General features: G+C 43.3%; 1 protein-coding gene across 1 annotated transcript in view; it reads left to right on the forward strand.

Annotated features, from left to right (window-relative positions):
* MYOM1 (myomesin 1) overlaps window positions 1–22009 on the forward strand; it is a 143864-nt gene that overhangs the window by 102778 nt on the left and 19077 nt on the right. The window contains 9 exon segments of the mRNA XM_054984625.1: window positions 1274–1400; window positions 5816–6000; window positions 8885–8999; window positions 13432–13588; window positions 14834–14940; window positions 15114–15158; window positions 19432–19568; window positions 20427–20571; window positions 21656–21715. Of these exon segments, the coding sequence (XP_054840600.1) occupies window positions 1274–1400; window positions 5816–6000; window positions 8885–8999; window positions 13432–13588; window positions 14834–14940; window positions 15114–15158; window positions 19432–19568; window positions 20427–20571; window positions 21656–21715 (1078 nt within the window).

The following is a 22009-nucleotide window of genomic DNA, read 5'->3' on the forward strand; positions in this document are numbered from 1 at the left end:
CACAGTGGCAATATCTTTCCTGTCCAAGAAGGTCTGCAGCTAGTTCACCAGCCAAAACTGATGAAAGGCCCCCCTGGCCACTGCTTCCACCGATGGGAAGCCTGGGTCCAGCAGCACCCTCAAGCTACAAACCTGCTCCTTTCAGGGGAGTGGAATTCCACCCAGAACGGGAAATATTCATATTCCTTGGCTGAACCTCACCCCTCACATACATACACACCAGATATGTCATGCTTGTGTTAAATGAAATGTTAACTACTTAGTGATTTCAGAGGAGGGAAAAGCTTATGTATCTGAAAAGCATCATTACTGCACTAATAGAAATCTACTTGTGAAATTAATATGTATTTAATCTGAAAAAAATTCCAATGAGCTTAATATGTCTTACTTCCTGATAAATGTATTTAAGATTGATGAATGAGTATTTATAATCAAAATGAGTGTCTACCTAAGAGCTTGTTTTTATTTTATTATTTACTGTTTATTTACTTCATTTATACTTTAACTTTTCAGCTTATGTCATTTTCTTCTCTTTCATTTTATTCTCACAACAGCCCAGTGAAGTAGGTTAAACTGAATGTGTGTGACCAGCCAAAGGTCACCCAGCAGACTTTTGTGACAGAGTGGCAATTCAAACCCAGAGTCTCCAGATCCTAATCCAGCTCTCTAACTACTACACAAGACTGATTACTATCCGTCTTATAATTAGGCCCACCAACAAGGAAGATGGGGTACAAAATTCAGGGTGCTCCCATCAACTTGGAGGCCTGAGGAGCTGAGAAAAACAGCACTTACCCAAAAGAAGGGCAGTGAAATAAATATCTCATCAATAGGAATTGTACATAGGAATTGAAATTTATTTACAATCTCACCTATAATCATTGCCCTTGTGAAGATTTCATGCACACTTTTTGGAAAAGCAGTAAAATTAAAAGGTTTTTAAAAGCCATTTTGCTGTGTGTACGAAAACCACTATGTGTAAGATGCCTGAAATCCCTTTTCTGCGTTATTGAGTAGTCTGTATCTACTTATTGATATAAAATGTCTTAAATTGGAAATCTGTTGATCACTGCAAAGGCTTCCATAGACTTTTATTGGGAGAAATCTGTGGGCCATCCCTCTTCCACATCTGAGAGAGGAGCTACATCAATTCAGTCATAAAGTATGAAGCAAAGAGAATTTTTATATAGAGGTGGCCCACAGTTATAATATTTTGGGATGATAGATATTATTCCTTACATACTCCAAAATATTTTTTCTATCAATGCTGCAGGTACATGACTTGAAGGAAAACACAATTTACCAATTTCAAGTGGCTGCTGCAAACCTAGCTGGACTTGGCACTCCATCTCCAGCTAGCCAATCCTTCAAATGTGAAGAATGGACCATTGCTGTTCCAGGTCAGCTCTAGAAGAAAATATTCAGAGGTGACAGGGATAGCTCTTCAGTGTAGCTTGATAAACTGAGCAATACAAGTGTAAGGAAAGGAACTGGTGTCTGGGATAGCTCAGTGCATCTTTTCCTGAAAGCACTGCAAAAATTTGATTTTATGGGTGTTGAACATTACTAAAAATACTGAACTAAGTCTCCCAGACTTAAGTTGACTTCTGAAACCATTATGTCTATCACACCTTTTATGTCTGTACAGACAGGACATGTAACATTACTTTAATAAGCAAATTCAAGGCACAGAAAATTTGTCCAAGGGCTGTGCTAAATGTGCTCATCCAAATTGCATGGCAAGAATTGGATTCCAGCACGGACACTCTCCCAGTTTGTATCAGCTCCCACTCATAAAGTGGGCTGCACGCTGGAACTGGTCTTTGCAGTGGGGATTTATGTGGACCTGGACGTGATTGAAGTGGTGCCATGGTCGGGCCACTTTGTCCTGAAGGTTTATCTGGGCATACCAGCCCCCCTCCCCTGCATAGGCAGTGAGCAGATTTATGCTAACCCACAGAGACTGATGGATCCAATTGGATTCCAGATTGCTCTGTGGGATCTGATACCCCCTGGCGATTTGTTGGATGTGCTGGTGGAGGACTGGTACTCCTGTCTCTTTGAAGCTATGACGAGATCAACCCTGCCCCCATCGCCCTCTTCACTCCCGTATCAAGCTGGTGCCGTGGTATACTGAAGAGCTTCATCAGGTGAAATGGGAGCTGAGATGGCTTGAGCGAGTGTGGAGGCAGAATTGAGATAAAGAGGCAAGAACATCTTATAGGATGTTTACAAAAGCCTATGAGGTGGCAGTGAAGGCAACAAAGAGAGAATACTACACTGCCTCCATTGCATCTGCGAGCTCACGCCCAGCACAATTGTTTAAAATTGTTCGGTCCTTGGCAAGGCCGGATTGAGGGGGGGCAGGGGGGGGTAATCTGCCTCCAGCGCCACCAGGGAGGGGGCGCCAGGAGCAGCTGCCAGCTGCCGGGAGTGCACGGGCGGCAGCGCGGACAGCCTCCCAGCCTCCCATGCTGCCTTTCGCCTGCCCCACAGGATGGGGCGGCTGGCCACCCCCTGTCCTGCGGGGCAGGGAAAAGGTGGTGTGGGGAGCTGTGAGGCTGGCCAAGCCATTTGCGAACAGCACAGGCAGCTTCCCAGCCCCACACGCTGCCTCCGCCGGTGCACTGCGCAGGGCAGCATGCTCCGCCCTGCTTGATGACATCACAGAAGTAACGTCATCACACAGCGCTGGGAGCGCGTGCGCGCACAGCACGCACACAAGGGGTCATACTAGGGTTGCCCTGGGTGCCGGCAACCCTAGATCCAGCCCTGGTCCTTGGTCTCCGTATCGCAGGGAGACCATCAAATTAATAATTCAAATATTAGCTGTGAGGTTTTGGGGAGCTTTTTCACAAGCAAAATCTTGTCTCTCCGCCATGATTTGCCATCTTCTGGACTTGTGTTAGATCATTTCAGTCTGCTCTCCCAGGACAAGGTTGACAGGACCCTGCAGGCAGTGAGGCCTATCACTTGTCCCTTGGACCCTTGCCCGTCATGGTTGATGAAGGCCAGCACTGACAGGCTTCGAGTTCCCTTGGAGGCCATTGTTAATCTCTCCTTAAGCTCCAGAGTATTTCCTGGACTCTTGAAGGAAGTGGTGGTACAGCCTCTCCTGAAAAAAACATCTTTGGACCCCACTGACTCATCCAGTTACTGCCCAGTTTTGAACCTCCTGTTTCTGGGCAAGGTGATAGAGTGGGTAGTAGCGGAACAGCTACAGGTGTTCCTGAAGGATTCCTGTGTCCTGGATTCCTTCCAGTCTGGTTTCTGCCCTGGTCACAGGATGGAGATGGCGCTGGTCGCCCTCACGAATGACCTCCACAGACACCTGGTTCGGGGCGGATTGGTGCTGCTGGTGTTGTTAGATCTCTTGGCAGCATTTGATACAGTTGACTACAACCTACTAATTCACCATCTTGCCAACGTGGGGATTCATGGGACAGTTTTACAGTGGTTGGTCTCCTTCTTCCAGGGGTCATTTCCTAGAAAAAGAACTGCAGGAACTCATTAGCATAACTCATTAGCATACGCCACACTCCCCGACATCACTGGAAGTGTGTCAGAAGGCAACATCCACCCCTCAGGCCCCTTTCCACAAAAGTCTCCAGGTATTTCCTTAAAGCAGAATGAACTCAAAGCAGCTTACCCTCCTCTGGAGTGCCAGCCCTGCTTGCACCCACTCACTCACTCTGTCAAGTCTCAAATGAAAATAAAGCAGTATGAATTCCAAGCAGCTTGCATTCCTTTGGAGCTCAGCACCACTTGGCTTGCTCACACTCATTTTCTCTCTCCCCCCATCACAAATGAAAGTAAAAGAGCAGAGCAGAAGGAGTCCAAGCAGCTTACTGTTCCTTTGGAGCCCAGCACCACTCAGCATTCACTCATTTTCTCTCTCTCTCTCTCCTCCCCCCCCCCCGTCACAAATGAAAGTAAAAGAGAAGAGCAGAAGGAATCAAAGGAGCTTACTGTTCCTTTGGAGCCCAGCACCACTCAGCATTCACTCATTTTCTCTCTCTCTCTCTTCTCCCCCCCCCCCCCATCACAAATGAAAGTAAAAGAGAAGAGCAGAAGGAATCAAAGGAGCTTACTGTTCCTTTGGAGCTCAGCACCACTCGGCATTCACTCATATTTTCTCTCTCTCTCCTCCCCGCCCCCGCCCAGTCACAAATGAAAGTAAAAGAGCAGAGCAGAAGGAATCCAAGCAGCTTACTGTTCCTTTGAAGCCCAGCACCACTGGACTTGCACTTGGAAGAAAAGAAATCATGTGGGCGGGGCCAAAACCCACGTGACCTCTTTTTAGACCTACCGGCACGTTTGGGCTCCAAATGAGCCCTGCCTTCTTCCATAGCTGGAGACAGAGGGTCGCATTGGAGGAGCAGTTATTGCCCCACCATCCCTTAGTGCATGGTATTCCCCAGGATGCAATACTCTCCCCAATGTTATTTAACATCTACATGCGCCCCCTCACCCAGCTGGTGTGGAGCTTTGGGTTGGGTTGTCATCAATATGCTGATGACACCCAGTTCTATTTATTGATGGACAGCCAGCTTGACTCCACCCCGGATACTTTAACCAGGGCTTTAGAGGCTGTGACTGGTTGGTTAAAACAGAGCTGTATGAAATTGAATCCCACAAAGATGGAGGTCCTGCACCTGGGCATGGGTCGACAGGTTCTGGGATCCACCTCCCTACCCTTGATGGAGCACCGTTGGTGCCTGCTCTAATGGTGAGGAGTTTGGGTGTGGTCCTGGATGCCTCCTTGACAGTTTAAGCCCAGTTGCCAGGTCTGCATTTTTTCATTTTCCCCAGGTCAAGCAACTTGCTCCCTACCTCTTGACCAGTGACCTAGCTGCGGTGATCCATGCAATGGTCACCTCCAGATTGGACTACTGTAACTCGTTCTATGCTGGGCTGCCCTTGAGACTGCTCTGGCAACTGCAAATGATCCAGAATGCAGCAGCCTACATCCTGACCAGAACTCCAATCCGGTCACATATAACATCAGTTTTGCGCCAACTGCCCTGGCTCCCAGTTGAATTCTGGATCAGGTTCAAGGTGTTGGTTCTAACCTTTAAAGCCCTTAGCAGACTGGGAACAGCATACCTGCAGGACCGCCTCTCACCACATGTTCCCCGGAGGCTGCTTCATTGAGCAGATAAGCACCTACTGGTGGTCCCCAGCCCCAGGGAGGTTCACCTTGCCTCGACCAGAGCCAGGGCTTTCTCAGCCCTGGCCACAACCTGGTAGAACTCTCTGTCTGTGTCAATGCAGGCCCATTCAGATTTGTTATCCTTCCATTGGCCCTGCAAGACAGAGACATTCCCCCAGGCATTTGGTGGTTGAGGTAGGCAGACCACCTAAGATATCATGTCGGCCTCTTGCCATTGGGGTGGGGGGAGTATATTCCCTCCTTAGGCTCTGTAAACATTTATGACTGGCCACCCATCGTGCAGGTTATTTAGTTTGAGGGGGTAGGGTAAAATGTGCGTGGCTGTTTATAATTGATGTGTTTTAATGTTTATATTTCTGCTAAATTTTATTCTATTTACTGTATATTTTTAAATGTTGTGATCCTCTCTGAGCCCGCTTGCAAGCAGATCAGAATAAAAATAAATAAATAAATAAATAAGAAACATGTGAAGGGTGAGTGCCAGAATGAGGAAGCCCATGTTAAATGTTGATAAATAATCGGCAAAAATCCTATTTTCATGTCTCTCTTTTGCAATTCAGGCTAAGTTTAGGTGACAGTTTGGTACACTGACTTTTTCTGTACAATAACTATTTCTTTTATGGTGTGCACTAATTTTTCTAGGTCCTCCTCATGATTTGTCATGCAGTGAAGTCAGGAAAGATTCTTTGGTTTTGTTATGGAAGCCCCCTATTTATGTTGGGCGAAGTCCTGTAACTGGTTTTTATATTGATATGAAAGAAGCAAATGCTAGAGATGAACATTGGAGGAGTGTGAATGAGAAGGCAACTGCAAGTAAATTCTTGAAGGTAAGCCGATCTCCAGTTAGAATTCTGCTCTTGAATAATCATTGAGGCTGACAGCTTATACATGTGCAGCACTGGTGGGGGTACATTTTAAATTATTTTAGAATGGTTGGCCTCTCTTTTACCCTTGGTCACTCCCTTGTAATAAATACTACTTCAGTTGCACTGGGAACAAATCAGGTTCACTACATTAGAAATAGAAGGAAGTGTTACACAAGTAGGATAATATGTCAAATTGTTGGTAATGGGAGAAATAAACCAATTGTAGATTTTCCCATTTCACTATTAGTCTGAGAAATAACTCAAGGCATTTAAACTTGGTGATTATCGAAGTAAAAAGGTTAATTTAGCAATAAGCCTTGATGTAGTCAATTTGGTAATTCAATGCATACAGGAAAGCATCAGCACCTGTACTTTATACCTTTCAGTCAACATAGAAAAGATTGTATACAGTTCATAAGATTTCATACAATTCTGTAAACAAACAGCCAGTTCTTAAAAACACTCCAGTCGAACAGTGTGGATTGACAAGTCATAGCCAGCAATGAAAGGAACACAGTAAGAATAATATTCCTGGACGGCATCATTAATTTCAAAACATAACTGAGAAAGGATACCCAATACCAGATCGGGCCCCTACAGAACGTGGGAGCACTCCCAGCATGGCCCATGGCCCACACAATGATGTCACTTCCAAGAATCACTGTAGCACAGTGGTTAAGTGGTTTGGCTGCGAATCAGCACTCTACTGGCTCAAATCCCACTACTGCCATGAGCTCAGTAGGTGGCCTTGAGTAAGCCACTCCTCTCAGCCCCAGCTCCCCAGCTGTATTGTGGGGATAATAATAACATGAACTTGTTCACCGCTCTGAGTGAGGCACTAATCTGTGAAGAAGAGCGGTATATAAGCGCAGTTATCATCATCATCATCAATCATGCAGGCTCGGAGCAGCAGCACTCCTGCGCTCTGCAGAGGCCCGGATCAGGCCCGATTTGACCCGGATTGGGCCCCCTGTGGAGCATGGGAGTGCTCCCAGGGTGGCCCATGGCCTGCACGATGACATCACTTCCCGGAAGTGACATCATCGTGCAGGCTGGGAGCAGCAGCATTTTCAGGGTGGCCTGCAGCCCACACAATGACATCACTTCCTGGAAGTGGCATCATTGCACAGACTGGGAGCACACGTGTGACCATTGAAGATAAAGTAAGTGCCAGGCTTCTCACCTCCTGCCCGTGGGGTAGGGGGACCTGGCATCCCTAGCCAGAATGTCTTTCATTGTTCCTGCCATCATCGTCTTCTTATACAGTTACATCTCTCCTAATTATTCTGATTGATCATCTGTATCCTTTAACCCCCCCTCCCCCACCATACACAGTGGACTTTGTTAGTTCCTCCACTACACACATGGCAGGAATGCTACTTGGCTTGGTAGTAGGTGTCCCTGGACTGGGGAGTATAGTGGGACCTTCTACCCCTTTTCTCTACCCCTTTCCTGTGCTATAAGTGGTAGGGCTTGACCAAGATACAGACCTCCAGCCTTATGGTGGAGAACTCACTGCTCCCTCTCACAGCATAAGGCTCACCAGGAAGGCAACTGAGCTGAATAACAAGACAGGAATTCCTTGTACTACTGCGCAGAAGAAGAGAGGCACACTCAGCAATAATTAAATAGGATTAATAGGACTATGAAGTTCTGCAAACAACTTGTAGAAATGGAGTTCCCAGCCCTTCTGTGCTTGCAGGGCTTTTGTGCCCTTGACAGCATTATTGTTAGCAGATGCAGCTTTCCACATTACTTCATCTCCACACTGGGTACTGTGGCAGCCATGAAACCCAAAGGAGAGAGGAAGTCTCAGACTGGTGCTCAAAACTGAAAACTGGTTATAACAGGAATATTGGTTGTTGTAAATTTTCCGGGCTGTATCGCCGTGGTCTTGGCATTGTAGTTCCTGACCATGAGACCACGGCGATACAGCCCGGAAAATCCACAACAACTATCAAACAGGAATATTGCTGATCCATTTCAGAAGTGGCGTTCAGAAGCTAAAGTGCTTTAAACTATCTTGTGAAAACATCAATGGCTAAAAGAGTTGATTCTGAGAATGTTCTGAGAGTGCCCTGCAACTCTTTTAGCCTTAGAAAGAGCAGCATTATCTAAATGTGATGCATAATCCATACATATCTCCTCTCTTCTCTGTTGTAGTTCCATGATTGGCTAATGGTTTTTCCCATAATCATAGCACTAAATATCATAGCTGCTTCTGAAAAGCACTTTCATGCTGATTTGTTACATTTGCAGTGTGTATTCTTGGACTTCCATTAAAATCTTGATTTAGTCTGTTGTGCCTGACATACCAGAAGATGTCAATGGGGTTTCTAGTAGAGACATATGGAATGTGAGAGTTGCTTTTGCCATTGCATAAACCTTCAAACAATAGATTAGAAGCACAGAGCTGTGGCAGCACCTTACTTGCATAATCAATGTGGTTATGCTTGCACAGTTGAAGGTCTAGTGGTTGCAGGTAACATCTCTTTCTCGGTTTCTGTTCATCCTCTCTGACCCTCTAACTGTTCATTCTGCTGAGAACTTCACCTGGAGCATGGACTGGAGCACATTATACTGTCTTCAAAGAGCATGTGAACTTGGCAGTTGCCAATGGCTCTCTGGTCCATTTGCAGTGCTTTACCAAACAAATTACTGAATATCATTGTTTCTGAATATCAAGTGGACAAAATAAGCAGGTCAGCCGCACAACCTTTGTCAGCAATGCTATACCAGTTTGTAAAGAAATCCTACCCAAAAACCACTACTCAGTGACACAACTAACCTGAAGACATTTCCATTAAAATATTAGATAGTATTATACTGTTTTTGTTTTCTCTAGATCAGTGGCCTAAAAGAAGGGACCAGTTATGTGTACCGTGTACGAGCAGTAAACAAAGCTGGAGTTGGGAAACCTTCAGATCCCACGGACCCTGTAATAGCTGAAACTAGACCAGGTTTGCATATGTATACCTGTTGTTTATGTATAAAAAAAATTAATATGTATATGTATAACAGCATAGCTGGAATCAGGCACACTCTAGATCATTCCCTTCATTGATTATTGAAAAGTAGCATTATCCCACAGAAGCATAAAACCTCTTGCATTCTCCTGTCTTAAAAGTAACAAGGGCAAATATTTATTTTTATTTATTTATTTTACAAAATGTATAACTCAGCTTTTTGCCCTTCTAAGGGCCACCAAGGCAGCTAACAAATTATAACATATATAATAAAACCATATTTTAAAGACCATTAAAACCAACAAAAACACATCATTTAAAAAACTTAAAATGCATACAAAATACATATTAAACTAAAATACACTCAAAAACATAAAACAATTAAAACATTGGTCAGGAAGGAGAGATCACCAAGGGAACACTGAAAGAAATGAAATAGTCTTCACTCACTGGTGGAAGATGGCTACAGAAGGGACAGAAAAATCTCCCTGTTGAGAAAATTCCAGAGTTTGTGCTTTATGAGCGAGAAAGCCTTCTTCTTAATCTTAGAAGGTAGTGAAGCAGAGCCTGCAAAGATTACCATAGTTGTGGGCAAGCTTCATAAGTGAGTAGGTGGTCCTTCAGGTATGCCTTCCCCAAATGGTATAGGGCTTTAAAGGTCAGCATCAGCACCATGAATTGTGCCTGGTAGCTGGGCCAAGACTAGAGTCATATGGTCCCTATGACCTACTCCAGTCAATATCCTCGCTGCAATATTCTTCACCAACTGAAGTTTCTAAATATTTTCAAGGGCAGCCCCACATCAACTACATGGCATCTAATCTAGATGTAACCAGGGTGATGATTCACAGTGGCCAGCAATTTCCTGCCCGGGAAAGGCCGCAGCCAGGTAGCCAGTCAAACCTGGTAAAAGGCACCCCGGGCAACAGATGCATCTGCTTATCCCACAGTGGACCTGAGTCCAAGAGTGCCCCCAGACTACATACCTGTTCTTTTAGGGGAGTACAATCCCGTGTAGAATAAGTGACACCTTAAATCCTGGATAAGACCTTCCGCTTACCCAGCAGCGGCGCAGGGTTTTCGGCACCGCCGGCCGAACATAAAACCACATAATCTCTCTCTATATAAAGACAAGTCCTGGAAGACGAGTAGAGAGGTGCTCATTTTCCATGGAAGTTCAAGGATCATTCAAGCATGGCATATGATCCTTCGCTGCCTTTTAACTTCATCCACCCCTGTTCAGCATCTCAAAACAAAGCAACATGGCCCAAGTGCTGCGGAACTGTAAGCTTTTTGTTTGGGATGAGAGCACCATGGCGCTTAAGGGATGTTTTGAGGCACTGAGCATAACCTTCAAAGATGTCAGGGGCAATGACAGAGTGATGGGGGGAGTCACAGTGCTGCTGGCTGGAGACTTCTGGTAGACTCTGCCAGTAGTCCCAAGGGGAACTCGAACTGACAAGGTTACCGTGTGTGTCAAGGCATCGTATCTGTGGTCCCTCATCAGGAAACTCTCACTAAGAAAGAACATAAGGGTCCACTTGAGAGGCGAGGTGTCCGCTGGGGAATTCTCTGAACTCCAACTAAAAATAGGCAACGGAGAGTATCCTGAATCCAAGGGAAAGTTGACCATCCCTGCAGGCTTGGGCACAGTAGTGACGACCCTAGCAGACCTAACAGCCATGATATACCCTAATTATTGTCACTATCATGGAGTAGTCCATGGACCGGCTGTGCAAGCGTGCCATTCTGACCCCCAAGAACGACAAGGCTGCCATCATTAATGAAACACAACTTAACTCCCTTAAAAGGTCAGAAACGGAGTATGGATCTGTGGACTTAGTGGTGTAAATGGATTATGCGGTCCACTACCCTGTGGAGTTCCTCAACATACTCAACCCTCCTGGCTTCCCAGCCCACAAGCTTCTATTCAAAATGGGGGCTCCAGTGATGCTGCACCAGAACCTCAGCCCACCCAAACTCTGCAATGGCACCAGACTACAAGTGAAAGCCTTCCACAAGAACATCATTGAGGACTCATTGTTCACCAGCAGTGCTCAGGGGAGTCGGTGTTCATACCACACATACCATTCATACCATCAGATAACCTCTTCGAATTCAAGAGACTGCAGTTCCTCCTCAAGGTCCGCTTTGCTATGATGATGAACAAGTCCCAGGGGCAGATACTGAAGGTGGCAGGAATTGACTTGAGGGAGGACTGCTTCTCACATGGGTAGTTCTATTTGGCCTGCTGCAGAGTGAGCTCACCGAGCAGCCACATGATCCTAGCACCTGAGGGGAAAACCACCAATGAGATCTACAAAGAGGTTCTTCAGTAGAAAAAAAGGATGTATGTGTTTTTCATTTTATTTATTGCACAACAATCTTTTCCTTTTAAAATCTCTTCAATAAATGTTACATTTTGAAATTCACGTCATCAGTTTTCAGCATCAACACACTGTGCTTTATTCAAAGCTTTGTGAAGCTCAGGTACTATGCTATTATACTACAAAACCAATTCAAACCCCCCCCCCCCCCACAAACCAAAAAATGTTACATACCCATAAGTATTATAACTGGATTTAAAGTAGTTAAACACCATAGCAAAGCACAGCCATCAAGCTTGTCTATATATATAAAGACAAGTGTCCTGACTGACTCATCAACGCCCAGCCCAAACCCCTGGACCTAGAAACATGAAATTTGGGGAGAACACTCCTTTCATGATGTAAACACCCACTAAGAAGGGATTTTTAAAAACTTATCCCCTAAGGGTTTAAAAATGGGTAAAATGTGTTTTCCCAAAGGGATACAGCTTCCCTGTGTGGCCGGCAGGCTGTTGCCTGCTTGTGCCCCCACCCACTTCCTGCTCAGCCACTCTTCCCTGATTGGGCCAGCTTTTCAAAGGCATTTGCAGATGCGGGCTGATTGGGGCTCACAACATTCCACACCTCATCCCTCCCTCAGAGACATTTGCGTATGCGACCTGATTGGTCCTCCACATTCTAAACAGTATGCAGTTGCTACTGGGAGTCATTGAATGTGTCCTGAGCTAAAATGCACCTCCCAGTCATCCCCTCACAGTTCCCTAGGGTTGCCAATCTTCCTGTGGGGCCTTGCTTTCCTGTGTGGCTGGCAGGCTCCTGCCTGTTTGCACCCTCTCTATCTGATTGGTCAGCTGTGGAACTCTGTGTTCTGAGGTAAAAATCAGGTAAATGAAACTGCAGACAGTTGAAGAAAGACGGTACAAGACCCCTGAAAAGAGATAACATGCTTTGCTTTGTGAAGCTCAGGTACTATGCTATACTATACTACTGTTGTGAAACTCGGGTACTATGCTATTATACTACAAAACCAGCTAAAAAAAACTCCCACAAACCAAAAAATGTTACATGCCCATAAGTAGTATAACTGGATTTAAAGTAATTAAATACTGTAGCGAAGCACGGGTATCAAGCTAGTTAAAAATAAATTAGGATTCTTTCATCATTACATAAATTAGGATTCTTTCATCATTACTGTCATTGCTCTTAATATAGCAAAATCTTGGAAATTTCTTACAAAGATTAATCACAAATACTTTCCCTTCTCTGTATGCAATTATCTGTTCACATATTGCATTCCATATTTTCAGCTGCCTCTGGTGAATAATCCATCTTTTGTTGCAAACTGGGATCTTTTTACAGTTTTCCTGATGAAAAATAATTCAGAATGTCTACTATTATAGGTCTAGTTGGTTTTTCTGAAGATGATCCAAAAAGAGAGTTACCAGAGCCAAAGAAATATCAAATATGTATTTCCTTTAAAGTTTTCTGATGACGTTCAGTCCTTTGGAAATGTCCACCAAATGTAGTAAAAACATGACTTTCAAAGCCACTTCTCCAAAAGTTCCACTCTTCAGATTATACACAACTTTATGTTTCCGTAGAATATAATACCATAATAATATTCAGCAATATTTTTACTCTTTGAGATTAGTTTAGCTCCAGTATCCCACAAATAATAATTTCCTACATTATATAAATCCCAAGTACTTTGCCCTGTGAGGATGTGGAATATATTGAATTTATCTCAATTTAATAAATTTGAATTGATTTATAGTTGATTCTTTGTGGCTATTTAGTTTCACCCTAATCTGTTCAAATTTACATTTTTGCTCATTTGGTCAAATGGCAGAGAGAGTAAATCGAAGCCCTGGAGCCTTCAAAGCTAAGAGGGTTTGCCCCAAGAAGCAGGTATCCATGACCCCGTGTCCCCTGTAATGCACTGCCTCCAGTTTCTGATCCATAATCTTAAGATACAAGCTCTGTTTATTGGAGTATTTGGAAAGAGGTCAATTTTTCTAGAACGACTTGTTTAAGAAAAGGGCTTTATTTAAACTCAGTTTATATGCCAGCTGTTTAATTTTGTTGCTTTTATTTTTCAGGAACAAAAGAAGTTGTTGTTGAAGTAGATGACAATGGAGTCATTTCACTGAACTTTGAATGTGATCAGATGTCTCCAGACTCTAAATTTATCTGGTCCAAAAATTATGAACCAATTGATGATGACTCTCGATTAGCCATTGACACTAAAGGTGGAAAGTAAGACATTTTAATAATGGCAACTGTATTCTTTTAGACCCTATCAAATGTAGTCTTCCTACTTTTTTCACCTATGAATTAGATTATCTCAATGGGATGCCAGTTTTGATTACTACTCAAAATTGTAAACAGATCAGTCCTGTTGGAAACCCATGTCTTACACTGAGAATACTCCTATTATATATCTATAGTTTTAATTTTTTTTCTAAAAAATTACCCCATTTTTCTTAGCATTTGAAACCATTTACAAACAAAATTAAATATACAAGAAGCCAACAAAACTAAGTTTAAAGTAATTACAACAATTCATAATCTATAACAAATTCCGATATTGCTGCTACAAGTCCATGCAAAAATGCATGGAATCTTGTTTAAGACTTGGCCAAGAAAAGGTCTCTGAAACAAGGGCACTTAACACAGTTTGTTAAAGCGAATTAGAGAGGGCACCTTGCACCCCTTGATCATTCCACAGATGGTGTTTGTGCAAGAATCACTGTGAATGCCAGAGAAGATGATTCCATATCCTGACCTTGGGACACCTCCAACAAAAATTATTGAGCCAAGTAGAGTTGGCAGGGAGAGGCAGTCCTTGGGGTATGATAGTCAAAGGACATTCTAAGGATATTAAAGATTTAAACAAACTCCTTAAATTGTGCCTGGAAACAAACTGACAGTCAATGTACTTGTGATACAGGAGTAATATGGCATGTTGCCCTACCTCAGCAAGCAGCTGAACTGCAGCATTATACATAAGTTGAAGTTTACAGGGCCGTTTCCAGACGGCCCCCCGCCTCGCGAAACGTCGCGCGTCGTCGCGCGTCGTCGCGCGTCGTCGCGCGTCGTCGCGCAGAAAACGCGAAATATCGCGTTTTCTCGCGCGAGTTTTGCGCGACGTCGCGCAAAACTCGCGCGAGAAAACGCGATATTTCGCGTTTTCTGCGCAACGACGCGCGACGACGCGCGACGTTTCGCGAGGCGGGGGGCCGTCTGGAAACAGCCCTGGTTACCTTCAAGGGCAGCCCTGTTACTTCTCTGATCAGTTACACATTTTGTGCTATTCGCTGCAGCAGTTTAGCTTATTATATCTTTAATATTTGTTTTTGACAATATGAAATATTCTTTCAAAATTAATGGAATCTTCCCTTTGAAAAATAATCACTAATTATTAAGAATTGTATAAGGTTCATATATTTGATATAGGTCTATCTATCCCTGTTGTTTAAGCCAAGCTCTTTTGTCTTTAAGGTCAAAAGCTGTCTTTAAAGATCTTAGTGAAGAAGATTTGGGCATTTACTCCTGTGTTGTCACAGACACAGATGGTGTCTCTTCGAGCTATACTATAGATGAAGAAGGTGAGCATCAAGCTTCCTCTGTACACATTTTGGGCTCTAAAATTATATAAATAAAAGATTCTACCATAAAACTGCAAGACAATAAAGGATGGGGATGATATAATAGAAACATATTGTATACAATATAACATACATGACTTCTGATCCTTTTTTTAAATTAAACTATTTTGCAGAAATGAAGCGCCTGCTTGCACTCAGCCATCAGCACAAATTTCCAAGTAAGTATAAATAAAATATATTAGCTGGGAGAATAAGGCTTGACTAGTGCTGTCTCTAGACTAGACATGGGCACGAACAGCATTATGAACAGAAAAAACCAACGAACAGCCTAATCGGCTGTTCTCAAACAAGCTGTTCATGAGGCCCCATCCTAAACAAACAGGTGGTCATTGCAAGCCTCATTCATTGCCTTAGGCAGATCTTCAGCAAGCCAGACAGTCTGGCACCTGCTGCAATCAATCCCCTTGGCAACCGGAGGCAGGGAGGGACTGAACTCTGTCTGAACTCCTTCTGGCTTTCCTTCTGGCTTTAACCCTTCAAAGTACTTCCAGCAGAGAGTCCCGTTTTTGCCACTGTGAAGAGAAAATGACAGCCAACGGGGAGATCCATGGATCATGCCTTTCCCGGGGTGCAATCTCTCTGAAACTTGGGGGGGTCTTCAGAGGACAGTGAGGACTATGTCCCCTGCAAATTTGGTGGGTATTGGACATTGAGAAGGTCAGTTTGTGGGGTGTTTAAAGGGCCCTGCCCCTTGCACATGGCAGAAAAGGGCCCTTTAAACTATCAGCTGGCAGGGGGGGAATCTCCCCCTGCCGCCTGCCAGCTGATAGTTTAAAGGTATCTTTAAAGGGCCAGGTAAGTGGGTTTGAGGGGGGGGCTAAGTGGGGGTGGGGTGGGGGTGGGTTCTGGTCCCCACAAACAACGAACAACAAACGTGTCCGGGAACAGTTCATGTTCGTCCATGTTCGTTGTTCGTGGATGGCACTGAATGACGAACAGGGTCCCCGAGTCCCCCCCCCCCCCGTTTGTGCCCATGTCTACTCTAGACTAATCAAATCCATTGAGGTCTTCTTTTCAGGGGTTAAATGTGCTTAGTAGATGTGCAAACCAAAAATGTATCCACGCTTGACCCTGTCTGTCTGGCAGAATATGCAGTGTTGGAATGAGGTTCCATGAAGACACCTCACACTTACCTTGGGGAGGAGCGGGGGAGTGGGAGGAATTTTTCCAGCTTGGTATTAAAGTGCCAAAGCGAGAGTCTCCACTTAAGATTTTTCACACAACAACAAATTATTCTAGGTCATTCTAACTCTTTCAGCTTAGCCTCTGGCCCTTAGCCTTTGTTTTCTGTTCCATTTTAGGATAAAATATTCACAGCTAATTATACACAAGAGCTTAACAATTGTCACAGAGCTGACAGTAAGACAAAAGCAGCAACTGAACAGCATCTTCTTTTACACCCACTTGCCAGTTTGAGTTTTAAAGGTCACAGGTTGTTCTCCTTCTACTCATATTCAAATATAAAGATAATGCAAGGCTTTTTCACAGAGCCCTTGTAAACATGTGAAGGAAGACAGGGAGACAATGAGAGATCTCATTCTTTTTCATCTCTCTTCCTCCTGTTTCCTTGACTTGCTTTCCATCTAGGAATACTACGTAGCTTTCCATTCTCTCTCGCAGAACTAGAAAGGGTTCATTATTATCCCAGTGTGTGCCTCAAAACACAGCAGTGCTTGCCTTTAAGGGTTCATATATGAATCCTGAAAAATCATGAGGAAGAACAAACAAGTCTCCAAAAAATTATGTGCCAATGCCCTACTTCTCCGGTACTTTGAAGGATTTAACAGCATAGCTATGGCAGATTCCCCAGTCTGTGCTTCTCAGTTTCCAAGGAGATATGATGCAGAGTAGAATCTAAATTTGTGAGTTTCATTTGTTTACTTGGTTCTGTTTCTGCAGACTGAACTTTCCTTGTATCCCAGTAAAAACTAGAAATGATGTTATTGTCAAGTACAAAGAGGACAAACTAAGAGATCAATTTATTGTAATCACAAAGATGTATCAGGAGAAAATCTTTAATTGCTTGCTAGCAAGAGCTAAATTGAACTGGATGTGGAATGTGAAACTGCTCTTATTAAGAGGCCAATTTCCTGAACTTTCTAGTAGTGCAAGCTAAGTCAATGGACTACATCCCTCCCCTCTTGCTCATACCTCGCTCATATCTTGAAGATATGGGGGTGGGCTGTACTGCAAGGTGGCTGCCCCAGAGCATGCACTGGAGTTGATGGAGTAACACTTGATCCCTCTGTAAGCTCTAGCTCTTTTTGGTCTGTATGTCAATAGATCATTGACTGGTTTCCTAAGAAGCCATGAGCTCAAGACTCCCAGCTGCTGGAGCATCACTGTCACCTGCAAAGGAAAATAGTAACCATGATACTTGCCTCCTCATTGGTTCCTCTTGTCATCACGGCATATGGCCATGTGTCTAGTAAAACATTGGCCCTGTAGCTTGAGTTACAGTAGCAGGGATCCATGCTAAGCCAGATCCATAGTTCTTGACATAGAAAGGGTCAACTAGGGAAAATATGGAGGGCTTGAAAATTCACATAGCAGTGTCACCGTCAGCTTATTTAGTTGGTTTTTAGTCAGGTCAGGGAGCCTATGACCTAGCAAAGTTGTCACTTTCCTGTTTATTAACAGCTCAGTGGAAGCCTGTGGTGTAATATGTTGTGCCTGGAAGAAACTAGAAAGATGATGATCACAGACAGTCACCTTCATTCATCCCTTTTAACGTGTCCTTTGTTGTTCTGACCATATACTCAATCTAGCTATTTGTTAATGGATGGAAGAGGGCTAATCCCTTTATCTGAAATGTTTGTTGAATCACTGCTGCCAAGTGTTCTAAATAGATGGCAAGTAATAGGGCTCACAGAGGACACCCTTATTTTACTGCACTCAGTATTTCAATCTGACAGAGAACTCTCTATGAATGCTCAGTTTAGCTATAAAACTTGAGTATATTCTTTTGGCCCATCTTATAAAATATGCAACAAAGCCAAATCTGTTCTAGCATTTATTCAGGAAACTAGGTTCCGTGTGATCAATGGCTTTTTTGGCATCTAAATATAAACAGACAGTGGAGATATTATGTTTCTAACATATTCAACGTGGACTTGGTGGATTTTTTATCCTAATGAGAGTCATAGTAGGGTCCAGGATCAATGAAACAGGAGGATCCTCCTTGTACAAGTCCTTCAGTAAATACAGTCTTAAACTTGGTTAGAATATTAAAATCATAGAATCATAGAGTTGGAAGGGGTCTCCAGAGTCATCTAGTCCAACCCCCTGCATAATGCAGGAAATTCCCAACTACCCTCCTTCAGTGACCCCTGCTTCATGCCCAGAACATGACAAAAAACCTCCAGGATTCTTGGCCAAATGAGGCTGGTAAAAATTGCTTCCTGACCCCAAAGTGGTGGTCGGCATTACCCTAGGTGTGAAAGAAAGGGCCACAAGAGCTAAGTACTAATGTAACCCTTCCTGTCTCCCCCCTCTCACGATCTGCCTAGGTTCACAGAATCAGCAATGCTGTCAGATGGCCATCTAGCCTCTGCTTAAAAACCTCCAAAAGAGAGCCACCACCTCTCAAGGAAGCTTGTCCCACTGAGGGACTGCTCTAACTTTCAGAAAGTTCTTCCTAATTTTTAGCTGAAAACTCTTTTGATTTAATTTCAAGGCTGGCAGTGCTGAAGGCTACTGTTTAGCAATCTCCATAATGTCCACTGAGAGGGCATCTGTTTCTTAAAACTACAAATGCCCCCCTTTATCATTTTGGGGATTACCTCTCCCCAATTCTTTTTTTAAAGATTTCAGCTTTTCCTGAAAACTGGGATTTTCTCAGATTTGCAGAAAGATCTGTCTTGTCTGTCCATAACCCAAATATCTGGAATTAAGTATCCACAGATGAGGCCATGTTTAGAATTAGATACTTTGATCATCAAGGATTTGTAATCTGTGACTTCCAAATTTGTAATGCTTGCTAAGAAAATGTCTGAAATTACCCATATTGTACGCTAGAGCTGTATCTTTGTTTACTATTCTAGCAGTTTTGCTGATAATGTCACAACGTGGACAAGCCTTTATCCTTTATACATACTTGAAAATGGGAATTGTTTCCCTCCACTGCTCCATGTAAAGATCTATCCAATCCTGAAGCTCTTCCTCTACCCTCTATATTTTAGAAAGCAAATAAATAAAATAAGGCAGAGCTGAACCATATCAGTAGATAATTTATCCAGAAAGTTTGTTGGGAAAAAAAGCACTTATATGAACACAGAAAAGATCCCCTTTGAACTTTCTTTCTTTCTTTCTTTCTTTCTTTCTTTCTTTCTTTCTTTCTTTCTTTCTTTCTTTCTTTCTTTCTTTCTTTCTTTCTTTCTTTCTTTCTTTCTTTCTTTCTTTCTTTCTTTCTTTCTTTCTTTCTTTCTGCAGTTATTCCCCTTAAATCTGAGTTGGCAGTGGAAATTCTGGAGAAGGGGCAAGTGCGATTCTGGATGCAGGCTGAGAAACTTTCTGGCAATGCTAAAGTCAACTTTGTATTTAACGACAAAGAAATTGTTAATGGAGAGGTAAGTTAATGACTTCTTGTGGTCTGATAGTGATTACCTGCTACTATTAGAACTATATGGCATTGGAAAAAATGAATGCCACAGTAAGTAGAAATGTAGAAACTTAGGGCTGGGACTCCAAGGGTCATCTAGTCCAACCCCCTGCACAATGCAGGAAATTCACAGCCATCCCCCCACACACAAACACACATACCTCCCCCAGTGACTCCTGCTCTGTGTCCAGAGGAAGGCAAGAAACCTCCAGGATTCCCGGCCAATCTGGCCTGGAGGAAAATTCCTTCCTGACACCAAAGTGGTGATCAGCATTACCCTGGGCATATAAGAAAGGGACCCAAGAGCCAAGCACCAGTTCGTGCTTTCATGCACTCCCTGGCTGTTTCCACATGTCTGCTCCCCCTCCCAAAAAATAGCGTAAAACTTACAGAATGACACACCTTCATGGCGCAATTTCCCGACATGACTTTGCTTCATGGCGCGATGACATCAGAAAATGCGCCATGAAGCAAAGTCTTGGTGGAAAATCGCGCCATGAAGGTGTGTTGTTCCGTAAGTTTTGCACTATTTTTCAGGAGGGAGAGACGTGTGGAAATGGCCCCTCTCTCAATCTGCTTACATTCGTATTGAGTTATAGAATTATCATTGCTGTTTGGTGGCCATCTAGCCTCTTCTTAAATACCTCCAAGGAAGGAGAGCCCACCACCTCTCAAGGAATTCTGTTCCACCATAATACAACAGAGGAAAGATCTTATATATTTGAAGTTAAAAGGGGCTACTTTCTGAACTGTCATCCAACAGTTGTGAAAGGTTTTAGAATCAGAAAAAGAAAACTTCTGTTCACTGTTATGTTTGTTCTGAAAGAAATACAAGATGAAGATTGACCGCAATACTGGTCTAATTGAAATGTTAATGGATCGACTTGAAGATGAGGATGAAGGTACTTACACCTTTCAACTTCAGGATGGAAAAGCCACCAGTCAATCCAGCCTTGTTCTTATTGGTGATGGTAAGACCATTTGGAATACTTGTTTTACAACTGGAAATTGTGGCTAGTGTGCATTGACAATGAATAATTTGACTTGAACACTGAGTTTCCCTCCTAAAAAATTAGAATAACGATCACATTCTTATTAATATACTTAGTAAGGCTGGTGAAGGTTACCATTATATATTATTAAAAGGAGGAAAGACTGGTCAGCATTTGCAGTTTTCCCCTTACAGTCAAGCCTTCTGGCTTTTCTGCCGCTGCCTGACAGTAATCTGTCCCTTTCGTAGAGGTCCTTAGGTATTGCTGTTCTTCTAATGTCTTCTCCAAGCTCACTTGCCAGTTGTGTGCCTCTGTCCCTTTAGGTGCTGGCCAATTTCCTTCTGATTGATTTTACAGCCATGTAGCTTGCTCTCCTGATTCTCTCAAGCTTGCCTTGACACAGATATGCTTAATACATATCAGAATTTAGTAATGGCAAGGACATCTCAGATTAATAGTGGTAATAACACTGTACATTTTGCAATGTTCAAGATTTAATGTTTGTAATAACAATCTGCAACGTGCCCCAATCCAACTCTGGTTACATTTTGAAAAGCTATTTGCACATGATTAAGTTGCTCCAGGCCCTGACCTGGATAGCCCAGGCAAGCCCGATTTTGTCAGATCTGGGAGCTAAGCCGGGTTGGTCTTGATTAGTAACTGGATGGGAGACCTCCAATGAAGACCAGGGTAGCAGAGCCATACAATGGCAAACCACCTCTGTTAGTCTCCTGCCATGAAACCCCACCAGATGTTGGCCATGTTGGCTATGACTTGAAGACACTCATTACGACCACCAAGTTGCACCAAAATAGGGATGAGAATGTGCATCCCGTTGAAAGCAACACCATGTGTGTAGATAGTCAAATGCTTATTCCAGTGTACTCTTGTCTTTTTTTCCAATTTATATCCTGTTCCCTGATCTAGCAAGATCTACATATTCAGCAATCTACTGAAGCACATAGATTTCCTCACCTAGACTGGGGGATATATTTTGAATTTATAGAAGTGCAATTGTCCTTTAAGAAGACAGTAGTTTGATTTTTTTTGTGTATATATATAGTGTTCCAGAAGCTACAGACTGAAGCAGAATTCCAGAGGCAAGAGTGGTTCAGGAAACAAGGTAATACATATCATTCAGCAGGAGAAGACTATAGAAATGTATAATTTAAGTCAGTTGTGTAATGAGAGAACTCATTTTTTTTCATAGAACGACAAAGCCAAAATCTAGGGCAGGTTCTCCACCAGGTAGCAAGTTCATGAGCCACCAGAGCTCGCCAGCTGCTGCAGAAGTAGCTTGTGCGCCCTTAGAAGACCCAGGAAAAGCTCACAAAAAGATCTGCTCTGAGCTTTTCTTTGTTAAAAGCTTTTCTTTCACAGGGTTTTCCTCTCTGTTGCTTAGCTGATAGCTTCATAT

The sequence above is a fragment of the Eublepharis macularius genome, chromosome 7, assembly GCF_028583425.1.
Source record: "Eublepharis macularius isolate TG4126 chromosome 7, MPM_Emac_v1.0, whole genome shotgun sequence".
Taxonomy (NCBI): domain Eukaryota; kingdom Metazoa; phylum Chordata; class Lepidosauria; order Squamata; family Eublepharidae; genus Eublepharis; species Eublepharis macularius.